Source organism: Choristoneura fumiferana, chromosome 22 (assembly GCF_025370935.1).
Source record: "Choristoneura fumiferana chromosome 22, NRCan_CFum_1, whole genome shotgun sequence".
NCBI classification, from domain to species: domain Eukaryota; kingdom Metazoa; phylum Arthropoda; class Insecta; order Lepidoptera; family Tortricidae; genus Choristoneura; species Choristoneura fumiferana.
In genome coordinates this window covers 314,042-339,625 of record NC_133493.1, presented here as the reverse complement: position 1 = coordinate 339,625, position 25,584 = coordinate 314,042, and the positions used below count along the sequence as shown (strand labels likewise).

Below are 25,584 nucleotides of genomic sequence, written 5' to 3'. Positions count from 1 at the left end.
TAATTTGAAGACACCTTTTAGAAAGCGCTATGTGTTACCTATGTCAACCTATGTGGAGCTGTGTTTGTGTGTGTGCAGTCCGTGCTAACCCCCCCCCCCCCCAGGTGTCCTGGTGGGCTACCCGACGGGCGGGCTGCTGCCACCCGCGTGGAGCTTCCCGCTGCTGGCCGCCGCGCTGCTCGCCGACCTCGGTGCGTGTGGTTTGAATTTTGGATTGCCCCGCTCCATTATCGCTCGCTTTTGTCAATAATTTGAAGTAATCCATTTACCTATATCTCCGTATGTATTTCCCCTGAAACGAATGATATCGGGCGTTTATACGCGAAAACCTTGCTTGGTGTTAACGAAAGGACGAAAGGGTATGCAGGTTCATTTGTCTTTCTGAATGGAGGAGGCGCTTCAGAGGTCCTCGTCAGTGTTATGATTTCGCCCCGCGATGGAGACGCGCTAACCAAATGGTCTTGAAATTCTCATTGTGGTTCTGTAGACCTACCTACGTCGCTGCTAATACTTTCTTTATTATGATTAAAGCTTTACAATACGTATTTTTACGTAAAGAGGAATACAATCGGGTGAGTTTAAGTTTGCATGTGTAACTAGATATTATATAACTAATATGCTAAATATAAGTGATCCTCCTCTTCTGTCTAATAAATGGAGTATAAAGTCTCTCTCTACTTACCTAAGTAAAGGGTCAGCGAAAACATTGAGACGCGTTACTTCGGGTAACCGAAGCCAACAGCGTCCGAATATTTCAGGAACGTTCCGTTCTAGTTTTCCAGAAATGTTGCCAGGTGAACTTCGCACGCGACGGGCACGAAATCCCGCTCCTCTACATTGACGAATGCAGCATTTTAGAAGTTACGTTCGACTGGCCGCTTACCGCTGAAGATGGTGGGTAGAGAGACCAGGGTCTGAGTTGCGTCTCAGAGTGAACTGCCTACTTTGCGCGCTCGAAACACTTCGTTGGATCATTTAGGCGATCGCAAAATGTCTTTTTTTGGTGCGTGCGTGCGTCCGTGCACGTGTGTGTGTGTGTGTGTGTGTGTGTGTGTGCGTGTGATTTTGCTTTCATTCTTTCCCCAAAAACACGCCGTTACCCCAAAAGTGTTCATGCGTATGTTTGTGCAGCCGATGGCAATGCGCGCGGGCGTGTGGGGGGCGGGCGGGCGGGGGCGGGGGCGGGGGCGGGACGCGGCGACGCGGCGGGGCCATGCGCGGGCGCCGTGCTGCTGACGACCTGCGTCATGGCGGCGCTCGAGCCCACGCTGCCGCCCTGGATCCGGGAGCGCTTTCACCCGCAGGTACCGACTGATGCTCTCCCAGCGGCCGGAGTGGTAATGGTAACTATAAACCTAAGTATAATAGTACAGCACCATTAGGATGAGGCTATCGTCGGCTCCGGGCGAGTAAAATTTTTTCAGTTTACTTACGTTGCTGGTACATTAGGCCAAAACCGACGGCTAAAGTTTGTAGTCTTATGCCTTTAAAGTTATAACGCGCGGGTGCTCGCGATTGAATATAAGTATTTCCTTCTACTCTCATCGTAAACCATTTGACAGGAAGAAGTAGCGAAAGTAAATTGTGGTGCCGAGGAGGACAGATTGTTGGTGTCTGATTCAGAGGCGTCACTAGGATGAAAATATAATGTATATAGGTATATACCTGTGGTATTCTCAGGTGTAGATTCCAGGTGAGGCTCTGGATAATACTTTAGGGGCCCACCAACTCACAGTCCACCCCTCGATATATTTCTGCTTGGACATTTAAAAAACTATTAACAAGTACCTACCTACTTAGTTCGTGGCGCCAGTTTGCTTTGCAGTGTCAGTCTCAATGCCTTGCTATGGTGGTTATGGATGGTTGGTGATGTACCATATCTCGTTTGTGGCGCAGCGCTGGGTGACAGGACTAGTGTTCGTGCCGGACAGCGCGGGCTACGTGCTGGCGACAGCGTGGTGCGGCGGCGCGGCGCGCGCGCTGGGCGCCGAGCGAGTGGCGCTGAGCGGCCAGCTGGCCGTCGCACTGGCCGCGCTGGCACTGCCCGCCGCGCCCGAGGTGAGTGCGGCCGCGCGCTGGGCGCCGAGCGAGTGGCGCTGAGCGGCCAGCTGGCCGTCGCACTGGCCGCGCTGGCACTGCCCGCCGCGCCCGAGGTGAGTGCGGCCGCGCGCTGGGCGCCGAGCGAGTGGCGCTGAGCGGCCAGCTGGCCGTCGCACTGGCCGCGCTGGCACTGCCCGCCGCGCCCGAGGTGAGTGCGGCCGCGCGCTGGGCGCCGAGCGAGTGGCGCTGAGCGGCCAGCTGGCCGTCGCACTGGCCGCGCTGGCACTGCCCGCCGCGCCCGAGGTGAGTGCGGCCCGCGCGCTGGGCGCCGAGCGAGTGGCGCTGAGCGGCCAGCTGGCCGTCGCACTGGCCGCGCTGGCACTGCCCGCCGCGCCCGAGGTGAGTGCGGCCCGCGCGCTGGGCGCCGAGCGAGTGGCGCTGAGCGGCCAGCTGGCCGTCGCACTGGCCGCGCTGGCACTGCCCGCCGCGCCCGAGGTGAGTGCGGCCCGCGCGCGCGCCGAGCGAGTGGCGCTGAGCGGCCAGCTGGCCGTCGCACTGGCCGCGCTGGCACTGCCCGCGCGCCCGAGGTGAGTGCGGCGCGCGCTGGGCGCCGAGCGAGTGGCGCTGAGCGGCCAGCTGGCCGTCGCACTGGCCGCGCTGGCACTGCCCGCCGCGCCCGAGGTGAGTGCGGCCCGCGCGCTGGGCGCCGAGCGAGTGGCGCTGAGCGGCCAGCTGGCCGTCGCACTGGCCGCGCTGGCACTGCCCGCCGCGCCCGAGGTGAGTGCGGCCGCGCGCTGGGCGCCGAGCGAGTGGCGCTGAGCGGCCAGCTGGCCGTCGCACTGGCCGCGCTGGCACTGCCCGCCGCGCCCGAGGTGAGTGCGGCCGCGCGCTGGGCGCCGAGCGAGTGGCGCTGAGCGGCCAGCTGGCCGTCGCACTGGCCGCGCTGGCACTGCCCGCCGCGCCCGAGGTGAGTGCGGCCGCGCGCTGGGCGCCGAGCGAGTGGCGCTGAGCGGCCAGCTGGCCGTCGCACTGGCCGCGCTGGCACTGCCCGCCGCGCCCGAGGTGAGTGCGGCCCGCGCGCTGGGCGCCGAGCGAGTGGCGCTGAGCGGCCAGCTGGCCGTCGCACTGGCCGCGCTGGCACTGCCCGCCGCGCCCGAGGTGAGTGCGGCCGCGCGCTGGGCGCCGAGCGAGTGGCGCTGAGCGGCCAGCTGGCCGTCGCACTGGCCGCGCTGGCACTGCCCGCCGCGCCCGAGGTGAGTGCGGCCCGCGCGCTGGGCGCCGAGCGAGTGGCGCTGAGCGGCCAGCTGGCCGTCGCACTGGCCGCGCTGGCACTGCCGCCGCGCCCGAGGTGAGTGCGGCGCGCGCGCTGGGCGCCGAGCGAGTGGCGCTGAGCGGCCAGCTGGCCGTCGCACTGGCCGCGCTGGCACTGCCCGCCGCGCCCGAGGTGAGTGCGGCCCGCGCGCTGGGCGCCGAGCGAGTGGCGCTGAGCGGCCAGCTGGCCGTCGCACTGGCCGCGCTGGCACTGCCCGCCGCGCCCGAGGTGAGTGCGGCCGCGCGCTGGGCGCCGAGCGAGTGGCGCTGAGCGGCCAGCTGGCCGTCGCACTGGCCGCGCTGGCACTGCCCGCCGCGCCCGAGGTGAGTGCGGGCGTGGCGTGTCTGACGGGTCCCCTCGTGTCGTGTGCAGGTGTGGTGGCTGTGCGGGCCGCACTTGGCGCTGGGCGGCGGCTGGGCGCGTGGACGCGGCGCTGGTGCCGGCGCTGCTGGCGCGCGCTCCCCGGCGCGTGCCGCAGCGGGCCGCGCTGGTGCAGGCCGCCGCTAGCGCCGCGTACGTGCTGGGTGAGTGTCACTGAGCTGTTGGTGTCGTGTGCAATGTGCCGCCACTGTACTGTACGGGCCGTGTGCGCAGGGCCGGTGCTGGGCGGGCTGCTGGCGTGGCGCGCAGGTTTCCCGACGGCGCTGCGCGTGCTGGGCGCCGCCAACCTGCTGTACGCCGGGTTCCTCTACAGGCAGCTGGAGCGCTACCCGCTCTCACCGCAGGTCACTCGCCTTCCTATCCGCATCCCCTTTTCGTCTACTTCTTCTTTCCTTAAACCGCCTCGTGCCGGGCCACTCGTTGGCGATATCGTTTTTCACAAATTAATTGTAACCCTAGCTCCACACTGCTCGTGAAGTTCTCCACGAAGTACTCGGCAAAGTTGACTGAAGTAGGTACTGATCCTCGTTCAACTTCGCGAGCAGTGTGGAGCTAGAGTAAGAACGAGTTGTCGAGAGAAGCTTTACTTACTTGTCGACAGTGGGGAGCTAGTAGTACACCGGACGACTCGGATGCGAGTGAGGACGAAGGGGAGAAAGAGGCCACGCCGCTGCGCCCGCTCCAGTACGTGCCTCTGCACTAACGAGCCCCCCCCCCCCCGCAGCTGCTCGCAACGACTGGTACTAGTACTATAGTGGAGACCCTGCGTGCTGTATCAACGCATCACCCGAACACGCAAACCTGCATGATGCCAGCGAGACTGACTTGTTGATGTTACCTACCGATTACCAAGATAACACTTTTTTACAGTTCATTCCTATAATACGTGTTTCTCTGTATGTGTTTCTGCCTAATAGAAATATTAAATAATCGTTTTGTATGGAATTTGGTTTGTTTTATTGAATAAAGAACGTGAATTCTTAATGAAATCGTAGCCCCTTAACAAGTAGCGACATCGGGATCAAACTTGGGACTGAAACACCAGCTCCGCGTGCGCTGAGCGTCCGGCGACACGTCACGCCTTCCTCAGTTTGCTGAGCGGCCCGTCTGGCAGCTGCTCTCGCCTCGCCCTCTCTCCGGCAAGATGTAAAAGCCATCTGAGGCTAACAGCAACAATCCATCCGAAAAAAAACTTCCTCAGATGTTAAAAATAGCTCGGATGCAGCTCAGAGTTCGAACCGGTCAGATCGCACAGTTTGCACAGCGGGGTGTGGTCGTGGTGGTCGCCGATCAAGCTGAAGTCAAGGCACAATTTAAGGCATCAATGGAACCTTTTCCGGCCACCTCCGCAGTCGGCTGTGACAGTGACGGCCATCAGAAAACGTCGCTCACTTGTTTCGTAGCCAACCGATCGAAATAATGTCAAGCCTTTCAAAATTTCAGTTACAAAATTAAATTCCAGTTATTAAAGTAACCACCCAAATCCAAAATTTTAGTGTCCCGTTTTCCTTTTGATACCTAGTTTTAAGTGAAATATCAAAATGTCTAAAAAACCCTTAGGTGAGTACAACCACATCCACGTCCCTCATGTAGCGGGATCCTCGCAGCTCTCGCCGCGGCAGCAGCGGGAGCTCGGGCTTGTTTAGTTCAGTCAGTGCTAGCCGGCGTAGAGCGAACTGAGCACAATCCCTAAATATTACAAGTTTTTCAACGTATTTATTATGGGAAAATAGACAACGCTAGAAGCGCCTACCTACGTATTTACAAGTAACAATAGAGCTTTCTATAATGAAACGATAGTTTCTTAAAAGGATAATATTGCCTGGAGGAGTGTGAGTAGCACTCCTTCTCGGGAGCCTTTGAAGCTTTTGAGAGTAGCATCACCATTCAATTCACTCGTCGTGCTCACGTTGTCGCTACGCCGGTTCCTGTCGGGATTACAACTGTTTAATCTTAAATATTCCTGGGGGCGTTCAGCTGCAACCATACGATCCCGGCAAAGGCCGGCGATGTCGGAACTGAATAAATCATTTATGAGAACCGAAAAAACCGACTTTCTGTGTACAATAAAAGCTGGGTTCGGACGGTCGTTTGACCCGTGAGAGGCACGTGGGTCGCAGTAGTGGTGTTCATGTGTCCGGTGTGGTGGTATCCTCAGGGCCGGGGCCGGGCGCGTACCAGCTGCCGACGACGGTGGGGTTCCCGTCGCACGACCCGAGCCGCACGCGCGCGCCGCAGTACTCGTTCGGCAGCGTGGGCGGCTGGCGCGCGCGCGGGCTGGGCCCGGGGCCCGCTTACCGCATCGACCGCATCACGAGAGAGGGCGCCATGTCCTCGCCCGCCTGGAGCTTCGGGGCCAGGTACTACACTTACCTACCTACACTACACTCACTCTCAACGAACATAAAAACCTAGTCTCCTGATACGAGTACCATTTACATGCGTCAACATTATCACTAGGCTGCGGAGTGCCAGGAAAAAACCACAGGACAACTATTAAAGCTGGTTTATATTAATTACATTAGGCCGGACCGACAGCTATCAGGAGCCCAGAATGAATAAGGAGTCGGATGAAAATTAGGGCGACCCGATAAAACTGTTGGCGATGACATATTTATCGGACGCGATTTTGGTCCTTCAAGTCTGGTCTGGTCAGGTTTTGGTCATTACTGCTTTTTACGACATCGTTCAGGTTGTAGCGAGAAAAGCAAGGCCCGATAGTCAGCCAACTGTTGGTCCGACCTGATGTGAACTTAGGAAAGCTAGGAAAAGCAATCGTATTGGTGATTTTTTCCTCGCTCACCGCTCGGCTTGCACCTTTAAGCTCTAAGGCTAAGATAAATAGGTAGAAGAATGTCACTTCACTTGATTACCTAGGTATACTGTTACATCTCGGATATGTCAGGTTAGGTAGACCATTGCATGTCATGCTCTATGCAAGGTACCTGCCACTACAGAGTGGTGCGGAATATCAATTACTACAATGTTTCGAAGGATACTACGCGAGGACAGAGACAGAGATACCGCAGAACCGTTGAATATTGTTACATTAAAGTAGCCGGAAGAGAGATTCGCCTCTTCATTTACGTACCCATCCTTGCTACAGAGTCAGCACTCGGAGATGCCAATTAAAAACTATCGTAAGTAAACATTTACTGAAAATGCAACGGTTTGAGGATGCTCCTACGAGTGTTATGCTACATTTACACGCTTGCCAAGGGCTGGTAAATGTCGACAAGCACAAGGTTTATAATCGGGGGTGTTGTGTTTGGTCTGGCTTGCATGAGATGACAATCATGCCAGAGCTTCCCGATCCCGGCTCGTGTCGATTTTTGAACGTGTAAATGGCATTCAAGCGTTTCTAAAATCTTGAAGCTCCTGAAGTTTGCCAAGTCACGGCGAATAGGTACATGTATATACTTACCATATCGGCGCTCGGGCTCGGACGGCCCTGGTCTTATACTCATCATCATCATCTCAGTAGTAGGACGTCCACTGTTGGACGTAAGCCTCCCCCATAGACCTCTAGTCGCTTCGGTCGGAAGCGGGTCATCCGTCCTTATTCTTATACTAATACTACGAAGTGCAAAATTCTAAGTCCGTATCCCGCCGTCCCGGTCCCGCTGACGCTAATATTATCCTCGATATCCTCGAGCGAGAGGGACGGTACGATACGTGCGTGCGTGGCGTGCGCAGGTTCCCGCAGCGAGCGACGCAGCGCACGCCGGGGCCGGGTGCGCACGCGCCGGAGCGCTGCCCGACGCCGACGACGCGCGCGCCGATATACTCGATGGGCGCGCGACTGGGCTTCGGGCTGAAGCGCGCGGGGCCGGCGCCCAACGCGTACGCGCTGCGGCTGGCGCCCGGCTCGCCCGCCTACACCATGGGCGCGCGCGTCGGGTTCAACCTCAAGCCGCGCTCGCCCGGACCCGCCGTCTACTTCCAGCGCGACGCAGACGTCTACAAGACCAGGTCGGTGTTCCGGTCTGTCACCCCCCCCCCCCTTGCGAGTTGCGACTAGCAGCTACCTGCCCTGGAATGACCCGATATACGCCAATGGACGCTTGCTGGTTGCTGTGCGATCGACAGTACTGTATAGTCGAATTTCCTATGCCTAAACCCGCTGAAAATTTTTCGTGTAGATGTTATAATACTTAGTTATTCTCACAGTGGATCGATTCGGTTGGTTCAACATTTAACTTACCTATACATTGTATACCGCTCATATCGCAGTTATCTAGCTGTACTATTGCTGTTGTCTATGCTAACGGCCCGCGACGTGTGTGTACAGGATGCCAGCGTATTATTACTCTCTGAGCGCGCGCCTGGAGGGCGCCGCAAGGGCGCTACTCTGTAGTGTGTGTGTGTGTGTACAGGATGCCAGCGTACTCTCTGAGCGCGCGTCTGGAGGGCGCGGGCAAGGCGACGCGCACTCCGGGCCCCGCCAACTACCCGCCAGACCTCTACAACACCAAGAAGGTACGCCTCGCTGCCTTCTGTACCTTAGCATTAGCACTGTAAGCTTAGAGCCTACTTGCACTGATGCTTTGCGAGACAGCGGCGATCGGTTAGAATTTGTAAGGAGAGTATTCGAGCAGCACCCGAACGGTGTGTTCATTGATTTGCAAACCCGCGTACAGGGCCAGGTGCCGATGCTTCGCGAGAAAGGGGCCCCAGTAGTTTACAATGGCTACCTTAGAGTATTCGAGCAGCAGCCAGTAGCCCAGCCGCATGCCCCCCCCATTCCCGGCACTCTGGGCACGTGCCCAGGGCCCCGCGAAGTGGCCCCACGTAAGACCGCACGATCCACCATTGAGCTTAGCGTGGCTACGGCCCGCGGTCTGTGTGGGGTGCCGACGCGCGGTGGTGAGAACACCATGGACTGCCTGTAGCGTGACGCCGGCCACGGCCACGGCGGACTGCGCGCCGCCGATGATCGTCAAGGAGGACACCATGGACTGCCTGTAGCGTGACGCCTGCGGCCAGCGGCCAGGAGCCTGCAGCCCGCACGGTGCCGAGCGGCGGCCGGTGAGTTAACGCACGCCGTTAGCCTTTTGAAGCAGCGACGTCAAGCTGGCAAGAGCTGTCGTGCCTACAACGCCGTCCCGCTTACACATTATCAAGTAGGTCCTCGTATAGTTCATCAAAAGATGAGCAGTTGTGGAGTTCAAGATGATCTAAACACTCTTATTATCCTTGCAGTAGAGTCGTGTGTTAGATCATTTCTTTTGAGCACTTCTCATCCACTCTCGGCTGCCAGTATGACCTGGACGCGATGGCAGGTTTGCCAACTAACACAGGCACGTGCTCTTAATTACAGAATGGATTACGGCTGTCGGCGGATGTACGGGCGATGCGGAGCGCTGGGGAACAAAAAGAAAGAAACACGAGGCCTCGGGAGACGGACCGTCTTCTCTGCGACCCAACAGAAACCATTACTTTTGGCCTTCAAGTTTCTTTTTCTCTAAAATTGCCTGTAAAAGTTCTATAAAAATTGAATGTAATAGAAAAAGAGGGAGCAAGGAGCAGTGTCAAAAAAATAGTTCAAGTCGAAAATGTTGTGATATATAGTCTGAGCGATGTGAAAGTTAAGAGTGAGTGTGAGTTGTGTGCGTTGCGGACAAGATAAAGTTCACCGCGGGTGGCGACTGGCGGTGAGCACGAGCACTGCGGCTCCCGCTCCGATGTGAAGTCATGTGCTTACCTTGTGAAACCGTCAATAAAAAATGTTATATTCGAAATGTTTTTTTTTTCGATATTTCTGTATTTCAGAGGAACTATTGGTGAAAATCTTAAGGATTTTGGGAGGTGATCGAATAGCATTTTGATCTGGCAGGGATTGGTCTTTTTAACAGACTTCAAAAAAAGGAGGAGGTTATCAGTATGTTTGTGGCCTCATAACTCCGTCATTTATGAACCGATTTGAAAAAAATGTTTTTCGTTCATCTAGGAATGCTTTCAATTAGGTCTCATAAGTACCAAATCAGGATCTGATGATTGGATCCTAAGGAAATCGAGGGAACTCTTCAAATATTGAAGGAACGCATATGGTAATTTCGATATATTTACGAGTAACTCGTGCATTTACTCTTGAAAATCATCATTAATTGGTGAAGTTTGGAACTGATGATGAATACTAAATTTGACCAATAGAGCGACTACTCAATAACAAAGTACTTCACGGGTTGAATTTCAATTACTTTAACGCAGTTGCTAAGCAATTTAAACTCAACGTTATTCATATGGTGAAATGGAACAGGTGATGTGATGAAGCACCCAGACTCCTCAATAATGAACGTCTCTGCATCGGAAAAAGCAATTTTTCGTAAAAGGTGACAAACAGTTGACATTAAACTATTGTAACTTAGATCTTTTACACTAAAAAGCGTGAAAAAAAATTATAACAAAAAAAACCATGAAAATAATTTTCTACCAGTCTGAGGTTGGAGCCTCAGCACGAGCCAGCAGGAGTGATTGAAGCCCAATATACTTGTCTAGTTGTAGGTGAGGTCGAAAGTCTTCAAGACTAGTCTTAACAACACTCTAGAGGTTGACGATTACCATTGCTGCTGGCTCGTGCTGAGGCACCGACTCAGACTGGTAGAAAATTATTTTCATGGTTTTTTGTAGTTGGTTCTATTTTTTATAATAATGCTCTCTCTTCTTGATGTTTGAATAGGTTTGAATCATCAAAATGCTTAGCAGCGAAAATGTTAATTAAAATTACCAAGAACTCACACCTCAACTCAATGGGACTAGTGGAACAGACGGCCCACCAGACGTCTATTTAGATGGCATGTCTTAACCAACCTCGACATTAAAATAATCATTTCGACGCAAATCATGGAAATGTGCTATGTTATCCACCAACTCTTTCCAGACATTATTTTCCAAGTGTTCTTAACACAAGACTCCATTACAAGGAATATAAAAGTTATTTCACACAGCACTTTAGCTCTTCTCATATTTGCTGTCTGCACCAATGTAGTATTGACATCCAACATGCAAGCAGCAGCAGCAGCAGCAGCAGCTTTCTGTTGCTCTAGTTAGCGTAGAATTATTTATGCTATTTCTTAAATCGACATTACTAATAAACCCTCTTTAGATAGACTGACTGTTGATACATACACCACTTCGATTGCATTTTACAAGTCCCATTTGGTATTTTGCGTTTGTGTTATTTTGCGTAATTAATAAACTCGCAAAACACCACAAAACGTGAGGTTGGTTTTTTGCGTTTGCGGTTTTATAAGTAGTTGGTATTTAGCGTAATCATATAAAAAAATCCGCAAATAACCAAAAAACCTCGGGTTGCTATTTCGCGTTTGTGGTGTTAAAGGGGCAGACCATTATCATCAAAAAGTGATGGAGCTTACTTTTTCCTAAATTTGAATTGGAAACAAAATATACTAGATAACAAATTTATTAACACTTAACTATTTGAGCTACACACTCACTCTATTCATAAAGCCGAGTTCAGACTTTCAAGATAAATTGTGCAAGTCGCATTACATTGCGGCACTCAATTGACCACTAAAAACTCGTTGGCTTTACGGCCTGGCAATGAAATGAAACTTGCACGATTTTTCTTGAAAGTCTAAACTCGGCTTAACAGTCTTTGGTGGCCTCATTGTGTTGTGAACAAAGTTTGGCGCCGAAACGTAGATCAGCTCCGTACAGGCCCTTTGGGTTAGAATTTGCGCAGCGAGCGCAGCTTGTTGTTGCGGCGCATGCCGGCGGCGCGCACGCGCAGCCAGTACTGCTTGCTGGCGGGGTCCAGCTCGGCCAGCGCCGGCGCGCCGCGCGTGCGCAGCTCCCACAGCCACGGGGGGTACTCGCTGTCCGGCCCCAACTGGAATCAAACAGTGCAACATTACGTTGTTAACCTCTCATATTTTATGGTTGAGCTATAAAAAGCCCTGCATTCTAGCCTTATTACTCTTTGAACATCAAGAACACCTAAAGCACAGAATATATAATAGTACTAACATACAGAATGGCCACGCTCCGCTCCGCTCAAAATAAAAATGAAGGTTGGGGCTGCATTTCCACCAAATATGTGCAAGGATGTGTTGTGTGTTTTTAACCAATAGAGCAATGGCACATCTCTGGTCGAAACGGAGCCTACAGGTTTCACATAGCATCTGGGCGTACCTTGACGTCATCCCCGGAGGTGTGTATGTTGGCGCCGCACACTAGCGTGACCAGTTTGTGCGGGTCGGTCTCAACGGGCAGCTCGCGCTTCTCCATGGCGCCCAGCTTGCCCAGCTTCTTCTTGCCCTTGCCCAGGCCCATCACACCTGCCAACACACACAACTGTCACTAACTTGTACTCCTTCTTCAAACAACGTGAAATACCAGCTCATTGCCGCGATAAGTACAAAAACAAACAGGTATCGGAACTACAACCCTAGTCTGTACGGACGATTTTATACCACGCGGTTGCAAGTTCATCGGAAGGTCCACTGTGAAGTCTTCGACTGGATATCAGCATAATAATATTTAGATAGAACAGAGACTGAGGTAGAAACCCAACGGAGGAAGTTTACCTCCAGCAGCGGAAGTGGTTTTCTTGGCGGCGGCGCACAGCGGCACGGAGGAGTGCAGCGCGCGCGAGCTAGTCGCCGGCGTCAACCGCGCACACAGCACACGGAACATTTTAAACACGACGTTTAAATTAAATTCTATTCCAGTCGTGAATTTTTAAGAATTTCAGGTTTTCAGGTTAGAATTGTATTTTGACATTAGTTAGACTGACGTATGTTTTTTTTTATTATCTGTCAGTTCGGATAGGCTAAGGTCCGGGTCCGGGACATAAATATCGCCTCGTTAGCAGTGTTTAGCGTTAAATAATAAATAAATAAATATAACGGGACAATTAACACCAATTAACCTAGTCCCAAAGTAAGCTTAGCAAAGCTTGTGTTATGGGTACTAAGCAACGGATAAATATAATTATTTAGATAGATACATACTTAAATACATATTAAACACCCAAGACCCGAGAACAAACATTCGTATTTTTCATACAAATATCTGCCCCGACACGGGAATCGAACCCGGGACCTCAAGCTTCGTAGTCAGGTTCTCTAACCACTAGGCCATCTGGTCGTCAAAAAAGCGTTTGTTTTATTAGTTCACAGACTAGAAATCACAGCGGTCACAGCGTTATTTTCTCTAACCTATGACATCATGAAGCTGTTTTTTATTCACTTTCTGAAAAGACAAAGGAGTTTAGCCCCTCCAAATTATATGTCTTTTTGCGTCATTTTCTTTTTTATTTTCTACTGGCAACTTTAAAGTTGAACTGTCACCGCTGACGCGGGGGGGCAGCGGGGCTTTTAGCGGGGCTACTATGAACGATGAACTAAATTTTAAAATCGAAGTTCGTGTAGTTCCATCTCTCTGACACATACTGTTGAACACGAAAGTGAGAGGGACGGTACGATACAAACTTCGAATTTCGGAGTAGGCCCTCAGCTGACTGACGACGTTCAGCGACAATCAATGTCAAGTTTCATGTGTCAATTGTCAACACCCTCGATACACAAATAAAAAAATAGAAGAAAGAAAGAGCAGTAGGACGAGGACGTTGTGCGGGCTCGGATTAGCAAGTTTCCGCGATAAGGGAGCTAATTGTTTGCGCGTCGTTCGCAAACGACCAAATTGTTTGTGCAGGTAAGCCCTCTTAAAATACTTGTTAGTTTTCCGTCACGGAAAAGTGATAAAATGTGTTGCGCTCGCCCGCCTGTTCGAATTTGATAAATAATTTAGCACCGTCAGTGTTTTCCTCTCGGGGTAAATCCCGCGGTGACTAATCTCGATGGGCTGTTACGTTTAATCTGGCTCTCAAGCAATCTTGACGCGATCAAGTTCAGTGTTTGGTGTCGAGTGTCGGAGCAGTGCCCGCTCAGGCGTGTCGCGATGTCGCACGATCATGACGACTTTTGGGAGCACTTCAAGGTGAGGCGGCGCGGGCTCTTGAAACGACCCATTGTTACACCGCACTAGCCTTACTCTAATTTATAGTTTTTTTGCTGTTTACATTTCAGTGCAATTGATTCTAAAACATTCCTCAATGAAATAGTTATCAACTTATTCATACTCTAACTCTGTCCTGTGACTAATGTTGTTATCATTGCTGCACTAGGCTCAGTGACATCATGTTGCACAAGCATCGTTGATGAGGTTGATGCTGCATTACAGAATGTGCACCAACTACATGTGTGCATGTTTATTGCATATGATAAGTAGTTAGATGCATAATCATTACTTTTCTACCAAATTGAGAGACTTGTTAGCTGAAAGATATTTTTAAACTTTATGTTAGCAACTACTACTGCTAAGGGCTCCTGACAGCATCTGACTGGATGCATGGTGTGTTTGACCAGTTTTTATATAATTTCTAGTGATGGGCCGAATGTGGTTTTAATCGAATATGAACTTCGGCCTAACTACGGTTCGACAACCTGCCTCTAGTGAATTTTAAATATATGTAGATAGATAAGAAAAGATTGTTAAATTTGATTGTTGAGAAACATCTCAATGTTTAGTTTGTGAAAATTGTGAACCAAAAACTTTTTTTTAATTCAATTTACGAATTGTAATCAAGGTTTATTAAAAGAAAAGATTTAATTTTTTTTGCTTATTTAACTGATATGGCAGAGATATGCTTTCTATTAATTTCAGTCAAAATAGTATAAGTAGGTTCTTTTTTTTTAGTGCCGAATGTTCAGCATTTAAACCAAATTTCGGCCGAATGCCAAAGTTCAACTCAAGCTGCCGAAATTCGGTTAAACTGAATGTAAAACTAATTTTGGGCCCATCCCTAATGATTTCTGAAGATATTTTTTGTTTATTGAATTTTCCTCGATCTGGTGGTAGACCATATTGAAGCTAATAAAATTTTGACATCAATGAAACAGCTGGACTTTACTTAGGTCATCATGGATTCCAATGAGTTTGAATACTGGTTTGGGCTGAACGAACGGCTCCATGGCAAGAGAAACTCCTTTTCCTCCATTCAGTCTTCCGCAGTCCCAGTAGAAATAAAATATGTTTTGGTAGGACCAGAGGTAAACAACTTCACGGATGTATGTAGTTTGCTTCTTGTTATTGCATTGTACAATCTTTTCATTTAGAAAAGTATTTAGTCTGAATAATGTAGCTAAGTGGAATCATGTTCTACACAAAACTTTTTTGTATTTTTTGTTGTTTATTATCTGCATTGAGCCACCTATATTTTGGGATAGTGTAATCTCTCTAATGTAATGTTCATTTATGTAAAACTGGTTTTAAACCACACAGGCATTCAATCATTGTGCAGATCATTGTGTTGCATCACATTATTGTAAGCATAGAGAGTACTTAGTTAAGAGAGTACTTAGTTGTGGCACTGGGTGCTAGTCTGCCACCTGCAGAATGCAGAAGTGGCTTGCCAGTGTCCTTCATTTGTGGCACACATGCAGTCTGCCACCTGCAGAATGCAGAAGTGGCTTGCCAGTGTCCACGCGGGTTGTTAGGCCGCGGCCCCACCCGCGTCACGTGGCATACAGTGCGTTTCATTCTGATGGCATCAGTTATTGTGGCTCACATACATTTTGTCAAGTAGCAAGTGCAGGAAACAGTGATCAGTCAGATGTATATCAAATTCAAAATTCAAATATGTTTAATGCCAGAACATAGTCAACACAAAAGGTCTTAGTGCAACAGGATGTAGTTCTTATGCTAATATTCAAATCATTTTTTCCTCAAGCATTTACAATATAGGAAAACACAGTAAAATCGCAATTTCGTAATGGGATTTTCTTCCAAAAAAAAAAGCATTTTTTTATTATTATTGTTGCAAATTATTACTATTATAATGTCAGTTCATTATTGTGTCAGGATATGGTAATATTGTAACAGTTTAATTTTATTGCTATTAAATTGAAATTTTATTAAAAAATATAGTACAAGTTAAGTAAAGTATTGTATAGTGTAAAGTGGATGTGAAATATGTCAACAGCAAGAATAGACTGAGCTTCTGATCCGGCACTGCACTCTTTTCGCACTTGTACTTCACTTGATAACATTTTAAGCTGACCGCGTCCTCTGCACTTGCTGGCTTGCGCACTTGACAAAATGTAACCAAGCCAAGAGACGCGCGCGCGCGGTCTACGTAGCGCGCTATACCGAAGACGCGCGGCCCAGGCCCAGGCTCCACGGCTTCACGTTAGCATTATATTCGGCTTACATGAAACGAATGCGGAAATTACTAATGAATGAATGTTATTTCAATAACTAGCAGCAAATAATGTTACGTTTTTAATCAGTTGCGGACTTGCGGAGCTTCGGTTTACGCCGGACCGAAGTTTGGTTCTAGGTACGCCAAAACGTGACGTAATTTTGGCAAATATGTCGCTAGTAATCTAGACAACATCGTAGGCGTAATTACGCTGAAATTTGGTACAGATTCACGGAATTTCACCGTAATTACGTCTTAGACACCGAGGCCGCTAGCGAGACGCTAGCGGGCGGCGGGACGGGCGGCGACGCGGGGAGCGTTTTCTCTGTTTGATCACGCGCGCTGCCAGGTGAGCGTCCCGGCCGGCCCGGCCGCGCAATGAACATATAGAACACGCTCGTCGCGGTCGCGCCGCTGCTCGCTGGCGTCCAGCGTCCAGTGTCCAGTCCTCGGCCCTCTACGTGTTCTGTAGAGTAGTGGACGGTGTGCAGGTGTCCAATATGAGCGCGATGTCGGTGGCGCTGACGGTGGCGCTGCTGGCGCTGCTGGTGGCGCTGGTGTGCTGCTGCTGCCGACGCCGGCGGCAGGCGGGCCAGGTGCTGGCGCCGCCGCCGCCGCCCGTCCCGCCCGCCCTCAACGTGCCCGCTCCCTATCCGCAGCAGCAGTACGCGCCCTCGCCCGCGCCCTACCCTGGTGAGTCTGACCTGCGACAAGCTCTACTGTACTCCGATCTAGCCGGCATATTGCGGCAATTCGACCGCTGTGCTCAATTTATACCGATTCAAAAATACAGATATCTTCGGATGACCTTCAGAGACTGGCCATTGGCGTATCTTATCCAGGGTTATTTTTCAGTGGGGCCTGGCCTGGATTTTTGTGTGAAGATAGATATATCAGTATTATAGAATTTTTAATCGGTAGCCCAACATCCTGGGGTGGGCACTAGACCATACCGGGGTGGGCAGCCCACCCGGCCCCCCTTCTATATACGCCTATGAGACTGGCGTGTGGCGTGGGCGGAAGCAGTAAGTAGCACGCATCAGATCTAGATTATCATCTATTACGATGACTCGACTAACAAAATTTACAATAATCATGGAAAGAAAATTATAAGCGACACTGTAAATATTCTTACATCTGCTGTGTTAAACTTTGATTTCGCGGCCTTCCTCACCGAAGCAGCACGAGCGAATTTCGGCGCGATTAGGTACGCCTGCTGTTTCAATTACCAACAACACATTTGCTACAATTACGCCAGTGTTTGGCGTAAAACTTTACATCGGTCGGGCGCTAACCGAAGTACCGCGGATGATCGCGCTGACGTAATTTCGGAAAATGGTGTCGCTAGTTATTGCAATAACATTGCACAAATGACGCTAATTGGAATTGTCCTCCAAAATTCGTTGCATCTTCGGCAGTGTGCTTAGACACTAAGCGTGTGGGTGGTGTTGCAGTGACGACAGCGTACCCGACGCAGACGTCGCCACACCCGGCCGCGTACCCGCACCCGCAGCCCGCGCCCTATCGGCGGCGCCCTACCCCGCACAGGCGCCCTACCCCGTACAGGCGCCCTACCCCGCACAGGCGCCCTACCCCGCACAGGCGCCCTACCCCGCACAGGCGCCTTACCCGACGGCCCCGAGCGCGCCTGAAGCTAGCGGTGAGTCCATACGCTGTTTCATTGCCTTTGGTCTATTCGCATATCATTTGCCATCCCCTAAGGCCATACCTTACATTGTTTTGATTGCTGCAAAGTTACCATAGGCCGCTTTGAACTTAGATTCAGGACGAGACGGCTGGCCCATTATTGGTCGAACCGGCTTTTCTGTTTCATTGCGAGTTTCCGCCGGAAAGAGATAATGAAATTTATACTAAACTCTACACAAATAGTAATTGCAAGCTATGTAAACAAGCCGCCATATTTATAATATGATTATAGGTAGTTTATGATTTGATGAATGATGACTCAACATGTGCGTGACTAACTGAATTGAGAACCAGTTCAGGTTGGTGTATTGTTTTGTAATGGGATATCAAAGTCAAAGTATTTATTATGTGTTACAGGTAATACATTGGACGAATTGATTGGCAATGAATTGATTTTACTAGAACAATATGTATTACAAATTAAATTTAAATTGAATTTAAACGCGTCCATTGCTTGACTCATCATTGAACATTGACAGATTGAGTTGAAAATGAAATGTGACAAAAACTGTTAATGCAATATGACATTACTTAATTTTAACTGTGAACCTATTAAAGTAGGATGTGGTCTGTGATAAGATAAAGAATGGAAACATTATGATATCATACTTACATATTATACCTATTTAGCGAAGTACTACTGTGATACTTCATGGAGAAATTTGGTTGACGATTACAATGACATTGCGGTGACTATACAAATATGTGGGGCGCTGGAACATCAAAGTTCTTCATTCATCGAAGGTCCCACGATGTTACTGGAACTTCTGTTACTGTATGGGGTTTGCTTGATGCTTGATCAGGGGTCGTCGTCGAATCATGGACTTGCCATATACGGTCACGATCTTTAATTTGTGATCAATTTTGAAAATAAATCCTTTGAAATGTCATACTAAAAGACATAAATAAATTAAAGATCGTACGGTCACGATTTACCGACCGTATTTTGCTAACCTAACAACTAACAATGGTTCTCACAAAATCATATTAATTCCGAAACAAAAAACCATAATACCAGCTTTAAAGCGATAAATCCTTGCCTCTCAGAGTGTTGACGTAGCCTTTTAGTGATTTGGAAAGTGCGTCCTGGACAGGGCCACTAACCGACTGACCGAGCAAGTCGGGACGCGCCGCGGCGCCGCCCACGTACGTTGACGACATAATCGTTTAACTAATAATCAAGTGACAATCGCCTTGCTTGCAAAGAGTTCCTGTTTGTGTATTCTATTGATGCGGATGTCGGTTTCTAGGAGTTCTCAAACGTTACTATTGAGCTAAGTGAATCGTCCACTAAATCGCCCGCTGTGGAAACTTTTCAGACAAAAATTTACAGTAGAATCGCATTGATTGACAAGGAAAATCATTATGAGGCTTATAGGTGCTTATAGTGAGAACTGCGTTCTACGACCTACGACGAAAGGAATCAAAATGGTTCGATGGTACCATCGGCCAAATGAGTGGTCTATCAATTTTTAAACGAATTCCTATCAACTGACTATGTTGCTAAAGTCGAACTTTCAAGTTGACAGACACGTTTATTGGCATTATTGTTTTATGACATGCAAACGATTATCAACTTTAGGGTGGTAGACCACATATTTGGCTGATGGTACCTCACATCACACAATTCCCCAAAGGATGAGAAGAATTTGTGTTTGTTACAAGTTGTGAACTCTTAGAACGTAAACGTAACGTAACGTAAGCAAGTCGATTGTCACTATCGTCAGTGGGTTATTGGTGGAACAACCGGAGGCCGTGGTGCCTAATGTTTCCGACGCTCGCGATCGCAATCAAATGACAGGCTTCGCGTACATAATCTGTCATTTGATTGCGATCGCGAGCGTCAGAAACGTTACGCGATACAGCCTCAGGGCTACCCTGGGCCAATGCTTGCCAAGCCCTCGGGTAATCACTGTTGTTATTCTGTGCAGCGTTCTTTGGGGTGCCGCCGCCCGGCTGGAGCGCGACAGGTGACTGAGACCCCCTCTTGTGTGTGTGTGTGTGTGTGTGTTTGTGTGGGTGTGTGCATGGCCCTAGCCCCCTGAAGTCCCTGCACGCGTCGATGGCCACTATTAGTTATTACCCATTAAGATGGGTCGATATGGGCAACTGAAACAATAAGACGTTGAAATACTTGTTGTTAGAAACATCGTTCAAGTTTTAAAAACATGCACAGTTCAGAACCTGTATTGAGAAGTTTTAAAAACCGTCATTGGTCATTTTGGGAACAGAACTCGGTTATAGAAAAAGGAAACAAAGAACCAAAGCTTTTGTATATTTGACCGGGTGCGACTCTCTAAATGAGTATGACATTTTTTGAACTTATAAATGCAATGTTTTAGACACTAAAATCAACAGCATGTTTCCTGCATCAGACGTTTCTATGTCTGATAGTTTTCCGACAGTGGTGGTGGTGGTGTGGTGGTGGTATGGAACGCCCATCTAAATGTTCCCGCTTCTTGCCACAGAGCACAGCTCGGCAACCCGCGTGTGAGTGTGATGTAAACAGTAAACACGCTGCCGCTGACCCGACGTGTTATTTGAACCTATATTCCTTACGTTTATCTAGACGGAGTCGCGGCAGTGACGCCTCTGCTAGCTAAAATTAGGGAGTATCGGATCAACAGATCGATACCTCGTAGTAAATAGAACTCCGTGGTCTTGTAGTGTCGTAGTCGTAAGTATAAGCTGTCGGCGAGCGGCTGCGGCTGTCTCTGTCTCGCTCGAGCGGTTGCCGTCACGTGCTCACGCGCCTGCTCTGGGTCGTCATGAACAGAACTAATCATAAGGAATACAAATGTTATCTCGTATTTTCCATCACATTTACGCGTACACAGCGCCATAACAGCCTGCTTACTTAAATGCAATGCCTCGTGTTCTTTTTTACAAGCTTTTATTCAGTCACCTGTCCCGTTGTCTGTCTGTCATCAAATCTTGCAAGTTTAATTCGACCAACTTCCAGTAGTTGGATTGACTTGAAATTTGGTGTACGTATGTAAATTGCGTGACAATGCAATAATCTGGTAGTGACATCCTGGTAGTCGGGCCAGGATCGTCTCCGCAGGACGGAACTCTTCAGCGGTTAATGGCATCGATTTGAAATTTGGTATGCAAATATAGTTTCGATGACAATGCAAGCACAGTCAACAAAAACAGTCAGCAAAAAAACTTGGATTAAAAATGATTTTTTTATGGCTAGGTTATTTTGCATTACAGCCCAAGGACTATAAAGTTTTTTTTTTATTTGTTTGTTTCTGAAATGGTACAAGTTCAATCCAAGAGGTTGCTTAGCTCAATTGCAATTAAAAACTTTGCTTTCTATGTAGATTACGGTAACAACAACCCATTCGTTAGAGTTAAATTCGTTACAGGCTGGGAAAATAAATATATGGCCACAAGCTCGGCCGCCTATTGTTACTGTGACGTTTCTATTCCTCTTGCTATTAGTTGTGTTCTGTTGTGTGCACTAAATGCTCACCACGTAACAGCGAGCGCGTCACGTGACTTTATAATAATCTAGTTAGTGCATGATGCATGATCTACATGTATAACGGTACTTTTAAAATAATTTCCTTGCTCACCCGCGACCTTACGATAGTAAGCTTATGCAAAATATGCGTGTTCATTCAATTCCTCCACCTCCACACTGTAAGAACACACACAAATCACGCAAACCCATCTACCACCTCCACCACACGACACCGACGCATTTCGAACTCAACCAGAGCTCATCTTCAGAGTAACACAACCGTACACCATGCTACCAGTTGTTAGTGTGTTGTGTGTTGATGGGTGTGCGTCTGAAAATTTATTTGCAGCCACGCGTGACTGACGCGCTCAGACCTGCCGTATAAACTAACAGGCCACTGGCTGGCATGTTGAACGCAGGTAAGGGTTGTTAGGGCTTGTAGGTGCTTTCTAGAGGATGGCAACCTGACGTTATTCCCCTCGCCACAGATGAGGAAGTCCCCGACCCGCCGCCTCCGCTCCCGCCTCCGCCTCAGCCCCCGCCCTCGCCCCCGCCTCGGGCCGCGCCGGCGTCCACAGCTATGTTACAATTAAACGATCCTTGATCCGTAATTGGTGTTATTTGCCTGGTGCTGACGTAGCTTGTTGCTCGGACGATCGGACCGCTCCCATAAAATCGTATAAACCAATCGTAATGCGAATTACAATTATGAAGTATGTAGTTTCACTGAGACCGTAAACAGAAGTCTAGGTAGATAGGTAGGTACTTTCATTATTCTGTTAATTTGCCCTTGTAAAGTTATTCTGTTGCTGAGGAAATTATTAATAAATCTGACTAACACGATGACTAACGTCTGGTCAAATGTTGCAGTCGAATTTCATCCCGTTCTAGTGATAGCATTGCCTTGACGGGAACGTAGCTTGAATGACAATGCTTTTTATCCTTAAGCCGAATTAAGACTTGCCAGAAAAATCGTGCAAGTCCGTGAAGCCAAAGAGTTTTTAGTGAACTAAAATAATTTCCTTGCTCACCCGCGACCTTACGATAGCTAAGCTTATGCAAAATATGCGTGTTCATGCAGTTCCTCCACCTCCACACTGTAAGAACACACACAAATCACACAAACCCATCTATCACCACCACCACACTACACTGACGCGTTTCGAACTCAACCAGAGCTCATCTTCAGAGTGACACAACCGTACACCATGCTACCAGTTGTTAGACATTATTTAGATTCTTTTTAAATTCTTTTAGTTCATTGACATGGACCTCCGCATAGTAACGGCTGATTTAATCAATTAGTTTTTAGTGGTCAATCGAGCGCCGCAATGTAATGCAACTTGCACGATTTTTGAAAACAATATTTATCACTCATTCCATCTACGGCTGTAATTGCGGTAGTTGATAATTAAGTAGGTATTTGCATCTAATCTTAGATGTAAAATGATACTGCCAACAAGTTCTGAGAATTAAGCCAGGAGAGTCGACTAAACAAGGACCGAAATTTTCTGCAGATGGTGCGATTAATTTGACGGAACGTCTAGTACCCAAAGGTTTTTCATCAGAATTTTTGATTCAACATTTACTACTACTTCATTGAATGCAGATATGGAATTTTCGTCAACCTGCTATTCAAAGAAATCTGAAAAATGGTTACAGGGGGGGGTGTGTTCACTTCAGTCAAACTAGAGATTGTATCCTGCAGACAAACTGTAAAAACAGTTTTGCGGGGCTTTGTGAAAATATAGTAACGGATATAGTTTTAGTTGAAGACAGTCAATTAAATATTTTTTATTAATTTCATTAATTCAACCTCTTGCTGAAATCATCATCATCATCCCAGCCTATATACGTCCCACTGGAGGGCACAGGCCTTCTCTCAAAAGGAAAGGGCTTGCTGAAATATTCCGGGACAATTGAAAGGCTTGATGGCGTGAACGAGTTGAGGAAGTTGACTTGATATTAATCCTGAGGCGTTTATTGAAAAACTTTTTACTTGAGTTTACTCTTATCATTATCACCCCACCCGTCTTTTAGTAGTCTGGAAAGTTTCTGTTATATTGTCCAACAAAATAAACACAGGACATCTCAGATATTGCCACTTTAAACAGCAGAGAGTGGTGGTACGGGGCACGGGGTGGTATTAACGCTACAAACCGCATGACTTAAATCTACTAAAGCCCTTGCAACTGTAGAAGTAGCACAGATCTAATGCATCGTGGTTTTCCATCGGGAAAAGTCGGATCTCAATCGGAATACGACGGCACCAACTTTTCCGATAAATTACGATAGAAAACCAACATGCATTACCATGTGTTGCGAGTGTTGCATGCACGCAGCACGCAGTCGTCTCTTAGTGCGCCGGACGATGGCCGGACGCCGGACCTGTCACGCATGTTGTTGTGTTGTATATAGCGCCATCGCTTTCATGCAAATGAGAATGAGGATAATGAATGGTCGCATTGTGCGCGTACTAACTCATTGATAAGCCAGAAGTGCCCGGACAAATTCGTTTAGCCGGTGAGTGGTGACAACTGCATGGTAAGCAACGCCGCGACTCGTTGGCACCGTCATTGCGATAAGCGGCAAGCCGTACGGCTGGAGGCTGCGTTCCACCAGAGATGTGCGAGGTTGGGTTGCGAGGAATATGTTTTCATTAACCAATAGAATCGCTACATTGACCTATCCTCGCACAGCACATCTTTAGTGGCAACAGGAGGATAGGAAAATGAAGGTTCTCGAGGTTAGTCCCGATTCGCCGGATTCTTGTTTCGTCGGACAACGATAAACAAAACTATGAAAATGTAGTGGCTTTAATCATATTATTGCAGCATCAAAAATACACGCTGTATATTTCTAGGCAAATATTTCTAGGAAGTCACGCAACAACAAACAAGCAAGAATCCGACGAAACAAGAATCTGGCGAACCGGGAACTAACCTTCTCCGGTTCCTAGCGAAGTCCTCGCACATCTTTATGTAGTCATATAGCAATTCCGGCATTCTGCGATGAAATGAAGCACATTTGCGATGTAGCCGCTACGCGAAGTGCCCATTTTACGATCTAGACTTACTAAGATCCAGTCATTTAGCGATTTAGGCTTTTTGCGATGAAGCACATTTGCGATGCAGCCCTTATGCGATGTGGTCATTTTGCGATCTAGCCATTCTACTAGTGACCCTCTGGTGGGAACGCATTCTACGAGCGATGTCGCTCTCCGTTCGATCCGAATCCGTGAAAATACGGACCGGAGTAGTTGTAGAACAATTTTTATGGTAGTTTACGTAGTCGCCATAAAGATATTTCGGAGCGGACAAGGTGATCAAAAATATCGAAACATGAACTCTAATACCTTAATTATAGAGTGCATGTGCCGATATTTTTGACCACCTTGGCCGCTCCGAAATATCTGATGTCGGCTGTAGTAGATCCGATTTCCATAATTTGTTTTCACTACTTCCTAACGCCCAAGTCAAATTTTTGTACTTGTACTTTATGTCATTTATGATAGAGTTAGATGTTCAAATTACAATAAGTCCTTTATACAGGACTCTGGGCGTTAGGAGAATACTATATACGAGTAGTTGTATGACTACGCCGGACCGTATTTTCATGGATTCGGATCGTGTAGTGCGCAGCCGTCTCTAAGCAGAAATGTAGTACAGTTTATTTTCGAATTAAAATATTTCTCCACTTGCGTCGTAGTCATTAGTAACCAGTAGCCTAATGTCAGTTAAATTATATGTATAAATTACAGTATTTTGAACACCATGTGTAATTATCTAATTTGATTATGTATTTTGTTTGGTATTTATCTTGATATATTGGTCCCAAACCTCTCGTTCTGAAGGATACTCGTACAGTCGAGTTCTTAAACTTGTGAGCAAAAATTTGATCAAAATTATCTGAATGCACGCCTCTACGCCGCTAACAATAGAGTCGTGTTCAGATATTTTTGATCAAATTTTTGCTCACAAGTTTATCAACTCGACGTACAGCCTACACATAGATTTGCTAACTACTTTCTTTTATAATTATAAGTGATGTTTTGTCTCGCAGCACTGCCGCCGTCGTACGAGCAAGCCACGGGCGTCAAGCACCCCGCCTACAACCCCACGCGCCGCACTAGTGGGGGGGGGGGGGGGGGCGTGGTGCCAGCTGGAGACTGGAGGATTGCTCGCAACACGTTTCAAGGCTTTGCTGACATTACAGGGATTTTTGTAGAGATCATTTAGAACGACTGCGTTTTATAGGTACCTTTAATTTTATATACTTTTTTCCAAAAATAAATAAAACTGGCTTAGAGTTGCTCGTCAGAGTCAGAATAAAATGAGAGTTTCTTGAAAGGCTGGCTCAGGCTCGTTCTGTCGTTTCCTAAAATGTCTGCTATTTGTTTCCTATGATGGCTATTTCCTAAATTGTTCGCTTCTTATTCCACTTCCAAAA

At 48.3% G+C, this 25,584-nt stretch overlaps 4 protein-coding genes, 2 long non-coding RNA genes and 1 pseudogene across 6 annotated transcripts in view; 6 read left to right on the top strand and 1 right to left on the bottom strand.

Moving 5' to 3' along the window:
- The window catches only part of LOC141440447 (doublesex- and mab-3-related transcription factor A2-like), a 251,496-nt gene that overhangs the window by 14,619 nt on the left and 211,293 nt on the right, over nucleotides 1-25,584 (top strand). The window lies entirely within an intron of this gene.
- On the top strand, nucleotides 105-1,236 carry LOC141440123 (uncharacterized; the record flags this gene model as incomplete). The annotated part of the gene is given in 3 exon segments (XM_074104591.1): nucleotides 105-191; nucleotides 532-572; nucleotides 1,132-1,236. Coding segments are annotated over 3 exon segments (233 nt in total), but the record flags the coding sequence as incomplete, so codon positions are not given.
- Nucleotides 3,783-4,777, top strand: LOC141440457 (uncharacterized). Its single transcript, XR_012452703.1, has 3 exons — nucleotides 3,783-3,876; nucleotides 3,947-4,077; nucleotides 4,335-4,777. It is a non-coding gene; the product is annotated as an uncharacterized lncRNA (long non-coding RNA).
- Nucleotides 5,111-8,625, top strand: LOC141440122 (uncharacterized). Its single transcript, XM_074104590.1, has 5 exons — nucleotides 5,111-5,293; nucleotides 5,892-6,093; nucleotides 7,430-7,705; nucleotides 8,110-8,212; nucleotides 8,374-8,625. The coding sequence occupies exons 1-5, from the start codon at nucleotides 5,275-5,277 to the stop codon at nucleotides 8,623-8,625; spliced, it is 852 nt and encodes a 283-aa protein (XP_073960691.1). The 5' UTR covers nucleotides 5,111-5,274.
- LOC141440458 (uncharacterized) lies at nucleotides 8,654-9,474 on the top strand. Its single transcript, XR_012452704.1, has 2 exons — nucleotides 8,654-8,761; nucleotides 9,054-9,474. It is a non-coding gene; the product is annotated as an uncharacterized lncRNA (long non-coding RNA).
- LOC141440454 (large ribosomal subunit protein mL54-like) lies at nucleotides 11,141-12,508 on the bottom strand. The gene is made up of 3 exons (XM_074104972.1): nucleotides 12,283-12,508; nucleotides 11,888-12,033; nucleotides 11,141-11,585 (listed from the first exon to the last, which is right to left on the bottom strand). Exons 1-3 carry the CDS (start codon nucleotides 12,389-12,391, stop codon nucleotides 11,424-11,426), a joined length of 417 nt encoding a protein of 138 aa, XP_073961073.1. The 5' UTR covers nucleotides 12,392-12,508; the 3' UTR covers nucleotides 11,141-11,423.
- The window catches only part of LOC141440121 (uncharacterized), a 25,281-nt pseudogene continuing 13,020 nt past the window's right edge, over nucleotides 13,324-25,584 (top strand).

Bases quoted from the DNA above. Each gene is read 5' to 3' on its own strand.
- LOC141440122 (XM_074104590.1), top strand. The intron at 7,706-8,109 runs GTCGGTGTTCCG...GTGTGTGTACAG, and splicing joins GCAGACGTCTACAAGACCAG to GATGCCAGCGTACTCTCTGA. The intron at 8,213-8,373 runs GTACGCCTCGCT...ACCCGCGTACAG, and splicing joins ACCTCTACAACACCAAGAAG to GGCCAGGTGCCGATGCTTCG.
- LOC141440454 (XM_074104972.1), bottom strand. From the start codon at position 12,391: ATGTTCCGTGTGCTGTGTGCGCGGTTGACGCCGGCGACTAGCTCGCGC. The intron at 12,034-12,282 runs GTAAACTTCCTC...GTGTGTTGGCAG, and splicing joins AACCACTTCCGCTGCTGGAG to GTGTGATGGGCCTGGGCAAG. The intron at 11,586-11,887 runs GTACGCCCAGAT...GTTTGATTCCAG, and splicing joins CCTCCGGGGATGACGTCAAG to TTGGGGCCGGACAGCGAGTA.